This window comes from Ovis canadensis, chromosome 19, assembly GCF_042477335.2.
Source record: "Ovis canadensis isolate MfBH-ARS-UI-01 breed Bighorn chromosome 19, ARS-UI_OviCan_v2, whole genome shotgun sequence".
Taxonomy (NCBI): domain Eukaryota; kingdom Metazoa; phylum Chordata; class Mammalia; order Artiodactyla; family Bovidae; genus Ovis; species Ovis canadensis.
In genome coordinates this window covers 19721494-19734481 of record NC_091263.1, presented here as the reverse complement: position 1 = coordinate 19734481, position 12988 = coordinate 19721494, and the positions used below count along the sequence as shown (strand labels likewise).

General features: G+C 49.2%; 1 protein-coding gene and 1 non-coding gene across 2 annotated transcripts in view; one reads left to right on the top strand and one right to left on the bottom strand.

Moving 5' to 3' along the window:
- Positions 1-12988, bottom strand: part of TGFBR2 (transforming growth factor beta receptor 2) — an 89357-nt gene that overhangs the window by 51353 nt on the left and 25016 nt on the right. Inside the window, exon 2 of the mRNA XM_069561226.1 lies at positions 689-857. Coding sequence (XP_069417327.1) covers positions 689-857 — 169 coding nt within the window. The remainder of the gene's footprint in view (positions 1-688; positions 858-12988) is intronic.
- Positions 3994-4065, top strand: TRNAS-ACU (transfer RNA serine (anticodon ACU)). The gene has a single exon. It is a non-coding gene; the product is annotated as a tRNA-Ser (tRNA).

The window sequence follows — 12988 nt, the reverse complement described above, 5'->3', positions numbered from 1 at the left end:
TTCAAAATGTTACATTTCATCAACAAATATATACTTTTTTTTTAATAAAATGAGGACTCTCTTAATTATCACTGCTTTTTTAATCTCTGGCTCATACCCCCAATTCATAATATATGTTAATAACTACATGCCGATCGAATGATTCCCACTGTGTGCGTGTTTGTGTGTGTACGTAGCAAAAATGAGAGGATGAGGGAGGGAAGAAGAAAAAGAAAAAAAGGGAAAGGGAGGGAGGAAAGAATCTGCTCCCAGAGAAAGAGGCGGAGTCTGGCCAGCGGTGATGTGCTGCGCTAGCCAGGCTTCTGACTAAGGCACGGGTTATTTCCTGATGCCCTGAGTCGCTGCCCCATCTCTGACAAGTGCGCCCCTCTTGCAGCAGCCCAGCATGCATCTCTGTGAGACAGGGCTGAGTCTGCCTCAGAACAGAGCTCTGGGCATCACTGCAGGGTCCCCAGGGGGGGTCACTTAAGTGGCTGGTAAGCGGCAAATCCCTCTCCTTGACTCAAGGAAGGGGTGTGTGTGTATTTGAAAGTGTACAGAGTAGCTCGAGAAATTACACCGCGAAACAGAGAGAGGGACTGAAGTGGGGGAATGGGACAGATGCCGAAGAGACGAGACGCGTGACTCCACACCCCACGAACGCCCACTGCTTGTCGGGAGGGGGGGCAGCGCTGAGAGGCACCCTCACCAGACAGCCACGCAGACCTCCTCCGGCTTCTCGCAGATGGCCGTGATGCTGCAGTTGCTCCAGCAGGACTTCTGGTTGTCGCAGGTGGACGACCGCACGTCACAGAACTTGCACAGCTGCGACAGCTTGACGGCCCCGCTGTGATCGGTGACCACCAGGTCGCTGTTAACTGCGGAGAGAAGAGAGACGCGCCACGCGGTGAGCCAAGGCGGCCAGCTACCAACGGAGTCCCAGTACGATGCGATGCCAGATGAACCCGCGCCCACGAACGAGGCACGTGGAGAAAGGCTGCTAACACCTCCGCACCAGAGGAGAAGGCTGTGATGGAAGCCAGCGAGGGGTGGGGATGGCTGGGCCAACGTCTCGCCTCCGTCAGTGACCGTCGTAAGGTACTCCTTCCACCAAAACCTCTGCGCTCAATCCAGAGACAGACGTCAAGTCAGCCTACCACATGGTACTGGGTGCTGCTGGACGTACTCTTAAAGGAGTTATAGTATAGCTGGTTGGGTGGAGATGAAAACAGACCAGGGCAGGGCAGTTCAAAAGAGAGGCACGCAGAGGGGGCACGGGAGCCCGGCGAGGGCGGTGGGCAGCCCGGGGTCACGTGGAGTGCAGCTGCCACATCTGCAAAGGGGGTCAGCCGGCTCGGAGCAGACCCTGGGGGAGAGGGCAGACTGGGCCGCTGCTTTCCTGACCTACACTCACCAGAGCATCAGGGCCTTCTTGGCAAAAGCCTGGCTCTGACTTCGCCCTATTGCCCTGAGCCAACTCAGCTGATAAAAGTGTGTCTCCCAGACAAACACATACACACACACACACACACACACACACGCAACACACACGTGCGTGCCAGCGAGCTCCAGCTCTGGGCTCTGCTGCCTGCCCCCTCTCTGCCCTCCGCCCTCCCAGCACCACCGGCTGCCCGCTCTCTTCACTCACTCCCCTCAAGGACACCAGGGCCTCTCCCGGGAGAAGCCAGGCCTCAGGTCCTGCCCTTCCTCTGGCCTTCGCCTGCCCTCTTGCGCCTTCCTGGCCTCTCTTAAACGTCACCACGTGGCCCTAAGGCAGCCCACAAGGGACCAACACAGGGCTTCGTCTCATCTTCTGCACATTCTCCACCACCCAGTGGCTTCCAATCCACACCAAACGCAAGCTCCATGCGGCCTTCTCTGCCTGTTTCCACGCGGCCCCTCCAGGGCCAAGAGGAGAGGCTGTCACACGGATGCCATCCAAAACGTGTACTGATCGATGGTGACTGGCTAATCCACGAAGGCGCAAACAGAGGCACGCATCTGGCTCTGCACCAGGCAGGGAGGGACAGAGCGCTCCCCGCTCCCCCCGGGCAGAGTGCGCTAGCAAACGCGAGACTCCTTCCCGCTCCCCAGTGACACGCGGAAGGCAAACTGTCCCTGCAGCACACGCCATGCTGAGGGGCGCCGACGAGGCGTGACACCCTCGCCCCTCTTCTTCCTCTGTGAGACCCTCTGCCATTGGCAGTGCTGGTAACTGAAGGTGTGAGCCGGGAGATGGAGCCCGGCTATCCTCAACAAACCTGAACTCAACGGCCCTTCTTGCTGGACGAGAAAAGACAGGGCGCCCGGGTGCAGGGGCACAGGACCAGACCCGCCCTCAGGAGGCGGGACGGTGCTTCTCAGGCCTGAGCAAGGCCTCCGGGTCCGCCCCTGCACTGAGGATGCTCGGGCCTGCACTGAGGATGCTCGCCCCTGCACTGAGGATGCTCGCCCCTGCACTGAGGATGCTCGGGCCTGCACTGAGGATGCTCGCCCCTGCACTGAGGATGCTCGCCCCTGCACTGAGGATGCTCGGGCCTGAGGCCGGGTGCACAGCTTCAGGCCCTCCCCCGCCGCTCCCTGCCCGTGAATTCGAGTCTGCCGGCGGCGCTCTGCCACGCAGCCTTCTGTCGCTTGGGCAAAACACCTGTTTCCTGGGTCTCTAAAAATAAAAACTTACATAAATTTAAGATTTGCTTTCTTGTGGTACAATAAATATAGAAGCATAAAAAAAAAAGCCCATTCATCCCTCTCAGGCCTCAAGTCCATTTCAGGAAATGTATTTTGAGGTAACAAACTATTTTGAAATTCTCAATGTCTCCCAGACCAAGAGCTCTAACTAAACTTAGCTAAAAATACAGGCTGCAATGTTCTCTGAATCTTGTGTTCCATTTGGGACTAAGACAACAGGGGAAAAAAAATACGTACATATATATACGTTTTTTGTTTTTTTTTTTTCCCTACACTGGTTAGATTTGAGTCCATTTATGAAACAGCTAATTTAACCTTCGGGCTTCCCTAAAAGACATGGGCAAGGAAAAAAAAAAAAAAACAAACCAGGCTGTAGTTCTGTTTGATTTTTTTTTTTAATAGAGTAGCTTCAGACAAACATCTATTTGCTGGTTAGAAAGCTTTGTTGCTTTCAAATATAACATCAAGCCTCCAGGACTTGGAATTCAGCCTTCCAGCATTTTAGGATTTTAGCCTCTATTAGTGGTTATCAACTTTGAGGCCAATGCTGAAATCCATCCATCATTTAGGGTGCTTAACAAATTCATGGAACACTCCACCCCGCAGACATGCTGATTTAATTATTCTGGAGGGTGGCCTGGGCACCAGGACTTTTAGAAGCTGCGCAGACAATTCTCACATGCAACCAAGGCTGAGACGCTGAGCTGGAATTAGTTGGAAATGACATAACTGGCACAAAGCAAAGTGGCACAAAAATGCCCTCCCCATCCACAACACACACACGCGCACACACACACACACACACACACTCTGCATGTGACGGCGAGGGCAGCCTCTCGGCAGAGCCGGACAAAAGCACGCACCCACGCCACATGATCAGCACACCGCCACCTGCTGATCCAAAGGAGCCCTTCCTTGGGCTGGCAAATCTTTTTCTAGCAAACAGCTAAGAAATGTGTCAAAAGTGACAGTCAGAAGTGATGGGAGAGCAAGACAGTCAGACGTGACTGGCGGCGAAAGCTGCGGCAGCAGCCACAGATGTGTGGACAAGCAGAAGTGCTTTAGACCTGATGTCTGCAAAACAGTCCACAGGGAAGAGGTGGAAAACGGAAGAGGAGGAGGAGAAAGAAGGGCCAGCAGGCTGCAGGGTTAGGGGGCCGGGCCTCGGGGCGCTGCCTAGCCTGGCTGCCCAGTGGGGAGGCCAAACGCGAGAGGTGCATTCTGGGGAGAGGCAAAAGGACAATCTGACCCCCCGCTTGGAGGCACAGGCCCGTGGAGGGAGGCAGCTTGTTTGTGCCTCACCTGTTTGTCAAGGTGTTCAGTTCCCTGGTGGCTCAGCTGGTAAAGCGTCTGCCTACTATGCAGGAGACCTGGGTTCGATCCCTGGGTCGGGAAGATCACCTGGAGAAGGATATGGAACCCCACTCCAGTACTCTTGCTTGGAGAATCCCATGGATGGAGGAGCCCGGTGGGCTATAGTCCATGGGGTCGAAAAGAGTCGGACACGACTGAGCGACTTCACTTTCCCTTTCAGTTATCACAGAGCCGCCTAAGTTACCGCAAGGAGGCCCCATTTTTCCCTTTGTTACAGTAAAAGCTACCACTGCTAAGGTGAATGGACTTTCTAGCTTGGCAGTGTTTTTTCTTTTTCAGTTTGAAAGCCTTGACACAGGGCAAAGTCTCTGCCATGCCCCCAGCCCTACCAGCCACTCCCTACTAGCTGACCAGGAGGCTCCGGACCTGGAGCATTCCGCCAGCAAGTAACTTCCAACCTCTGCTCAAAGCCAGCACTGTCCTCTGTGAACAGGAGCCCTGGTGGGGCAGAGAGGTAAGTGCAAGGATGCAGTGCTCTTTACATCTTTGTTGGGGGTCACCTCATCTTGATAAAAGATTTCTGCTCTCACTCTGGAGCGAGGGGGTAGAGAGAAATGCCTGCAAACGTTGGTTCATCGCTTCACTATTCCCTGAAGGGCCGTGGTCCCAAGTGAAGAAACCTAGGCCCACTCCAGAGAACCTGCTGGATAGTTCAAGGCTAATTAGAATGGGAAGCAAGAGCAGCGGGGGGAAGGGGCGGGGGGCAAGGGGACATGGTCATTCACTCCACATGCGACTGCCTCTGTGCATTCCAGTCCATGGGAAAAGAACGGCAACCCACTCCAGTACTCTTGCCTGGAGAGCCCCAAGCAGAGAAGCCTGGTAGGCTACAGTCCATGGGGTCACAAAGAGCTGGACACACTGAACCAGCATGCAGCATTCTCCAGAATGAGAAGATCTCTCACCTAGAAAGCCACCCAGCAAGGGAAGTGAGCGAAGGCGGCCTCCCTTCAGCATATGACGGTCACATGGACGTCACATGTCACTTCTTTTCACACAGACCCGTGAGTCACGGCAAGACCTTCAGTCTCGATCACATCGCCTTCCTCATTTTAGAGCACGTTTTCCCCAAACTTGCTGCCTGGAGACCTTGCTGCCAGGTCTTGAGAATATGAACAAAGTAAACACTTAGCTGTGTCTGTTTCTAGAACAGTGCTGTTGTCTTTGAAGGTCAAAGAGGAGCAGCCTAATAAGGGTTAGATTATTCCATAAAAATATTGAGGATTTTGTGTACAAACTGTGACTTCATACCTTTGGGAATGGTGTCTACCATTAGCTGAACTATTAGGTAAAGTCTCAAAATTCCAGAAATAAGCCCAAACATTTGGGCAGAAATGCATTTGGGTAGCTTTGAATTCCTGCATCTATCTACTGTCATTTTACAGCATGTTTTGAGGGCACTTAGAAATTCACTTATTCTACAAACACCTGTGGATGTCTTGCCTTGTGCTATAAATTTCACAGCAAGGATTATTAAAACTGATAGAACCAAGCGCAGCATCTCAAAGAATAATCCAAGGCAGCTGGCAAGCAGAACTACCATGACTCAGGGCAGTGTTCCTCCGACATTAATAAGCACACAAATCCCCTGGGAACACGCTAAACCCACCCGGGCGTGTTTACTACGTGTACTGGTTCAAGCAACGGTGGGGATGGCCAGTCTGGAATTTCTAGCAGGCCGGCAAGCTGGAGATTCGGGCAGGAACCAGTATTGCAGTTTTCAGGCAGAATTCCTTCTCCAGGAAACCTCAATTCTTGCTTGTATGTAAGGCCTCCCAACTGACTGGAGGATGCCCAGTCACGTTGCTGAGGGTGATCTACTTTTCGGAAGGTCAGCTGATGGTAGCTGTCAATCCTCTACCTTCACAGCAAGCGCCGGGCTCCTCTTTGATTAGAGAACCAGCACTGGAGCCCCCACCAAGCACCAACCAGCACGCACCAAGCACTCACAGGTACCGCCCCTCCTCTCAGGTAGGCGCTGGCCCCGTTCTCAGCTGACGCTGAAGCTGCCCGGTCACTCTTCGGGCAGTCTTGTGGAGAACCCAGTCTGTGGCTGGCCATGAGTCCCCTGTCTCCACTCATTCTGGATCTAGCAAAATTGAATACCAATTCCTCACCATTTTTCCAGCCATGCTCTCCTATGACAGTTCTTCTCATCTGCTCTTCTCTTGAGCCTGGCCCCATAAACGGTCGTGGGCCCAGAGGCTCTGATCACCATATGGTCCCGGAATGGAAAGACTTGTTCTCAGCAAGAAGGTTTTCAATTGCAGTTGGCATTTCAGAGTCAGACACGGAGGCTACCATCTGGCAGCCAGCCGCCATGGTCTGCGATGCAGGCAACAGACACCCAGGGCCCTTGAGACCAGCGGGACCAGTCTACGGGCCTGTTACATGCATTCTCTAGCCCAGAAGGAAGCACCAAACAACCGCACAGGACCCTTCACATTCATAATGAAAGAGAGACATTCCCCAGTCAGTCAAAGCCTTTGGCCAGTTGCCATAAATAAGTAAATAAATACACCAAAAAGACACCTCATAATTAAGCCAAAGATAGTTGCGAAAGATTTTCCTTCTCTGAACATCTGCTGCATACTCGGAACTTCTAACACAAGGCGGTACCTTCTTTACAAGTTTTAAAATTGTATTTTAACCCTCATCCCTTAAGTAATGATAAGCATACTGAAAGCAGGAGAGGAGGGGCTTTTCTCCAACGGCAGTGCCCCAAGGTCTCGGCACCAGGAGCTGGTCTGGAAAAACCACCCCAAGGGTACCTGGGAGGCCAGAGTCTGCACAGGAAAGACTCAGAGACACTGGCCTGAAGGCATCCATGTTTCTCATGCAAATACTTTTTTGCAATAATACTCCTTAAGGACCCTCCAAGCATGACCTAATCCATACTCTAAAATCTATCTGAAGAGGCAAGGAGATGGATCATTCCTAGCAGTTAAAAGCCTAGGAAGAAAAGACACCTATTTTTCCACATTGAAGCTGCCGACTACATGGTCAACAACCGGGGTTCATCAGGTCTCTGAAATCGTTTCCACACAGAAAGAGACTTAAAACAAACATTAGGTGGGTCCCTGCCCTCCTGTGGCTTACGTACTAGATAGAGAGGCAATGCTGTCAGATGTAACCAACTTGCTTTCTGTGCAAGCAAGAGGTCAGAAAAGGACAGAAAGCTGATACAGGGATAGCCAGATTCATGGAGGAGCTTATTCTTAAAGGATGGGTGGTTTTCAGAGGCATGAGAGGACAGAAAGGCACTTTCCCTGGGAGCAGAGCGTAGACCACAAGAGGCTGAGCAGAACGGGGAATCCAGACAATCCAGGGGCAGGATCTCTGGAGACAGAGAATTATTCAACAACAATTGTTGTTTTGACAGATGGAGAGAAGGAGAGCCACAGGGATGTCCGAGGTTTACACAGCTCATAGCATGGCTTGACCAAAACTACATTTACAAAAGGCGAGGAGAGTGAGGAGGCATAAAAAACGTCCCAGCAGGCGCACAACAGGCAACAACAGAATCTGATTTTGTCTACCTAGTCTATTATGAGACTATCCTATTCTCATTAGCAGGACTGTTGCTGAAGCTGAAGCTTTAACACTTTGGCCACCTGGTGTGAAGAGCCAACTCACTGGAAAACACTCTGATGCTGGGAAAGACTGAAAGCATAAGGAGAAGGGGGCGACAGCGGGTGAGATGGCTAAACAGCATCACTGACTCAGTGCACAGGAGTCTGAGCAAACTCTGGGAGACAGTGAAGGACAGGGAAGCCTGGCGCTCTGCAGTCCACGGGGTCGCAAGAGTCGGACGTGCCTGAGTGGCTGAACAACGACAACACTCTAACAGTGAACTGGAGAAACTCAAGCCTGGTTTAAACCCTTAAAAATCAAGAGCTGGTGAATAAACCCCTGAATCTGGGCAGTTGCAGGCCCTCTGCCCTCTTAATAAAACTCCAGTCTGATGTCACTTTCATGGAGCTAACTCTGAAGCCCTGGAAGGTGGTGGGGTGTGTGTGTGTGTGGTGTGTGTGTGTGTGTGTGTGTGTGTGTGTAATTCCCCACCCTCTGACTTGTTCAACTGAGGGAACTTAGCTTTGAGGATTTCTTTTTTTTTTCTTTTTTAGCCTTTTTGGCTCATGAGTTTAACACTTCACTATGGATCTATGGATGGCTTTACGCCACATAAACATAAATTTGTATTCCCCAAACAAGCAAATTAAGGAATTATGGGATGTGTCAAAGGGATTAATTCCATAGAGTACTTTAAATTGAAAACTTGATTGTGCCTTTGAACTAGGATTTTTAAATTTTGATTTGCAAGGAACTATTAAAGGAGTTATATACATATAAAACTAATAATATATATTTAAAACAAGCTAGAGCTGAATAGGCTGACAAACATAAAACAGCTGAGTAAGAATTTCACCTGCTTCTTCCCTATTTTATACTCCCCAGCCGCACGAACGGGGAAGGCGATGGCACCCCACTCCAGTACTCTTGCCTGGAAAATCCAATGGATGGAGGAGCCTGGTGGGCTGCAGTCCATGGGGTCACTAAGAGTCAGGCACAACTGAGCGACTTCACTTTCACTTTTCACTCTCATGCATTGGAGAAGGAAATGGCAACCCACTCCAGTGTTCTTGCCTGGAGAATCCCAGGGACGGGGGAACCTGGTGGGCTGCTGTCTCTGGGGTCGCACAGAGTCGGACACGACTGAAGCGACTTAGCAGCAGCAGCAGCAGCAGCAGCAGCAGCAGCAGCAGCAGCAGCAGCAGCAACAGCCCCACGAACTCCAAATAACTCCCAAGCAGGCAGGCTCTGTTCTCTGCTTATCCCTGAACTTCTCGGATCACTGAGGAATGGAGTACAGTTTGAGTTCTCAAACAAGCTGCTGAATTTGCTTTTTTTTTTTTCCTGATATATGTCCCAGAATCAGGTCACATATCAGGTGACAAAACGCAAACATTTAAAATGACTCTTGCAGATGGAAATATCTGTCTTGTTGCCAGAGGCAGTATTTCAAAATACAGGCACTTCTGCCTGCTCAGAGAGCTGCAACACTTTTAGGCCTCTCAACTTTAACAGAGATCTCATGGATGAAACACTTCCGAGAAGGCTGGGCAGAGGTGAGCAGTCTGCAACGAAAACCACCATCCAAGCTTGCCAATTTCAGTTCATCACTGAGAAAGCTGATTTTTAACAGCGCGTTTATCTGCAGCGCATAAATCCTAACTGTAGAATTTTTGAAATGAGCCAAAACCCAACAGCATGCAGGCACTGGGGCTGAGGGAGAGGGAACAACCTGACAAAAAATGAATCCACATCAACACACACGGGGTCATTCACCGAGTGAGGAGCAGACTGTGGCGTCATTTCACAGACCGTCAAAATTGTAACCATCCTGCTAGGAAGGGCATTAAAGTCGGCCCGTTACAGAAAGTAACAGTAACGGAGAAAACAAGTCTCCTTCAGGTAATGTGACTTGACGATGGGCTGTAGCAACAAGGAAAATAACACAGAGATTATTGAAAATAAAAGATGATTACCTCTCTTAGTGACAGTCAAAACAACATGGTAAATAGTCTGATGGAGGCAAGATAGTGAGCACAGGATTTATGGAGTGTTATCACATTCCAATTCAGCTAAAATCATTTATTACTTAGCAGAAAAATTAGCCAACATAAACAAACATGCATTATTTATCTGCCCTGGAAGAGCCTTCATATTAACCTTTTATGGAAAGGCTGGACAGAATAGAGCATGGTTCTTTCTGCAAGATGTTTATGATCTGACAGGAAATGAAAAGCATGCACAAAATGATTTTTGCCAACAGAACTTTGAAATCGTCTACCCAAAGATATGCTTTTCCATTAAGTTATTTATTTATGAATTAAACAATACTTTAACTCACAATGCCGAGGCAACTGAAAGCAAAATGCCAGAACTAATACAAAATCCCAGTAGGAAAGGATTTTTTAAAAGGTAGCAACTTTCTGACAATCAGAAAAATTAGTATTTAGGTTAAGCTGTTTGCTTCAACTAAGCAAGGAATCTGGTCTGAGTATCAGTTTCCTGTGAGATCCGGCTTTTCATTTCCAAATTTCTGTGGCGGTTTTTCCCTACCTCTCTTTCAAAATGTGCTTCAGGGTCCTGTCCTAGTGCGTGCCCAGTGCTGGAAAGGTTTTTCAACTACAGTTTTATGAAGTATGTGAAAATATCAGTCAAAGCAGATAATTCCCATATTTGTGATCTGAAAAAGGGCCGGAAATGCTGCTGCAGTCAGGAGAGAGCCACTCCTTTAGATGGTGAGTCTGGTTCAAGAGGCTGGCTTTCTGGCGACGAGGGAGCCTGGGGCTGGCCCAGGCTGGGAGATGCCACAGCCGAGATCACCACGTCGGGTGGGAGGTGGGGACGGCCCCCAGACACGGCTTAAGTTCTGTTTCAAATGTGAACCAAGTCTAAAAATGAGGAGATGTTACAGGAAAAGCTGGATTTCTAACTGAATTTGAGAAAATAAAAAGATGGGGCAACAATGGGCCACCTCCCCTCTTGATAACCGCTGTCTGGAGGGAAGGGTCGGCACTCTCGAGGTGGTGCAAAGCATCTGTACCCGTGCCTCCTCCCAGCTGCTGCTCTGCGTCTCCAGCCTCCTGGCCCCACCCTGCAGCCATCTAAATGTTTTCCATTAGTGAGTGTTTATCATGTCCATTCAATTCTCTCTTCCATTACTAGAGGTTTCACAGGAATGTAAAAATTTGTGATGAACTCTCTAGGATGGATATTTCCCAATATGCATTTGCTTCTCTACTCTGGATACTCACATTGCAGTTCAAGGAGAAGGAACATATTCTGTTTCAGAAGTCAGATCTATGCGAACTAATACTATTAATTCTATTATCACCATTTACTGGAGGCAAGCCAAATGCATAGCCCAGTGCTAAGCGCTGTGGTGATTAGTTCATTTACTCATCACAAATGCCGTGGACTTGTCTCATCATCACTTTATAGATGGGGAAGTTCAGGGTCAAAGGTGAATAACTTATGGAAGGTCAATGAGAGACAGTCAAGGAGAGACAAAGCCACAGGTCATATGTAGGCCCTCATCTTTCTTGCTATGAACAATAAACAGAGATTCCTGCTACAGAGGTCTAAGAGCAGAGGTGTATGCTCATTCCAGCCGAAGGCAAAGACCCTGAATGCAGCCAGAGGGAGTTGGGAAGGTAGAGGGTGGGGGAGCGGTAAGCTTCTTAGAAGACAGCTTTGGTTCCCTGCAATTACTTCACTTATAATAAGGGCAGGCTGGTAAAGTCCAAGACTTTTCAAGACAAAAACGCGAGTGTGAGTTCAGGTTTGGGGGTCAGCCACTTAACTTCTGAGAACCTCCGTTTCTTGATCTATGAAATGGTACTTTTCAGGGTCAAGATGGAGAGAAAACAGGCTTGACATACATGTAAGAGCCACACAAGGACTCTCTGGTGAGAAAAGGAACAGGGCAGGCAATGCTCTCTCTCCGTTACGAAAATTATAGGAAAGGCATGCCAGCGACAAAGATAACCAAGAGTCTGGCAAATCTATTCCCAGTTACCAACTGGATGCGGCAGGCTGATGACTTCCAAGAAATCTTTCAGGACATCTGAGGGAATAGACAAAACAAAAGATAACAACTTTTGTTACTGTGATGCTCCCAAAGCTTTCAGAGATAGAATGGAAACAATCATTGTTACCAAAAGGTTTCCAAGAGTGCTTAGGGTCTTTTAACAATCCTTCTAGAAACAAATAATGTGGTTTTAAAATACTGTCTATAACCAGCTTAGATCTGGCAAATAGGTAGTAAGCTGAAGGTCAAGTTTTCTAATCCTCTGCTGACCTTTGCAAAACATTCAACAAGCCAGAGCTGGTCTGCTTTGGCACTGAGACACCTAGTGTGTTATCTGGCAACATGCTGATAAAATTAGTGAATTTCAACATTCAGAGATGGGGAGGCAAGGAGGCACTTTAAGATTCTGGAATTCTAACATGCTGAAATACGGTTACGGCTGGCTCTCCTTCTCAAGCAAACAGAACCGGGACACAGGTTCACGGCGGACAGAAAACTGGAGGACACAGACAACAACTTGACTAGATTTTTAAGTGTCTGGCTAAGAGGGGCTCCATGCCATTTGGATATATGGAAAGCACTATTCCTTAACCTCTTTTCCTTGAGGCCATTTCATCACGTGAAAATTCACGAGGGGCTACTGCTCCCCGAATCGCACTGGAGAGCCAGCCAGGCAGGGAGTTGGGAAGGCTCTAGAAGACCACGACAGGGCTCCAGGCTCCCAGCCAGTTTCCACAGCTCATCCTCGGACCAGTCAAAGACTGTGCTGAGCACAATGATGTCTCAAGTCCTTTTCATTCTGGAAAACATTCACAGTTCCACCCCCAAAGTCATGAAAGCTGAATAATTCAAACATGTCCCAGCATTGACCTGGCAGCCCTACTTAAATGGCATGAGACGCCATGTTTCCATTCACGAGAGAAACGGCGTCCGGACTATCGCTTTGCTGCGTGTTCTCTGCAGATGGAGAAATCCGCTGTGGGCCACTTCTCAGCACACTGCTGAAGGACCGCATCCCCCCTTCACGCGCAGACACACACCTGATCAGGCAGCTGACCCGGGCTTCTAAGAGCAAAACCAGAGTGCCACCCGTGCATCACGAGGTTGGAAAGAAGGAAAATGCTGTCAGGGGACAGGATCACTTTCCACTCAGTCCGTAGACAGGCCTTTCCACTAACTATGGGGGATGAGGAGGAAATTCCAATTTAGAACAGAGACTTTTACTGTTAACAGTTTATTCCAGGTCTATTTCCCCAGCTCAGCTTGAATGATAAGTAATAACAACAGGAATGGTTCCACAAAAAGACCCTTTTGCTTGCTCAATGCCTTGATTCTGTGTGACAT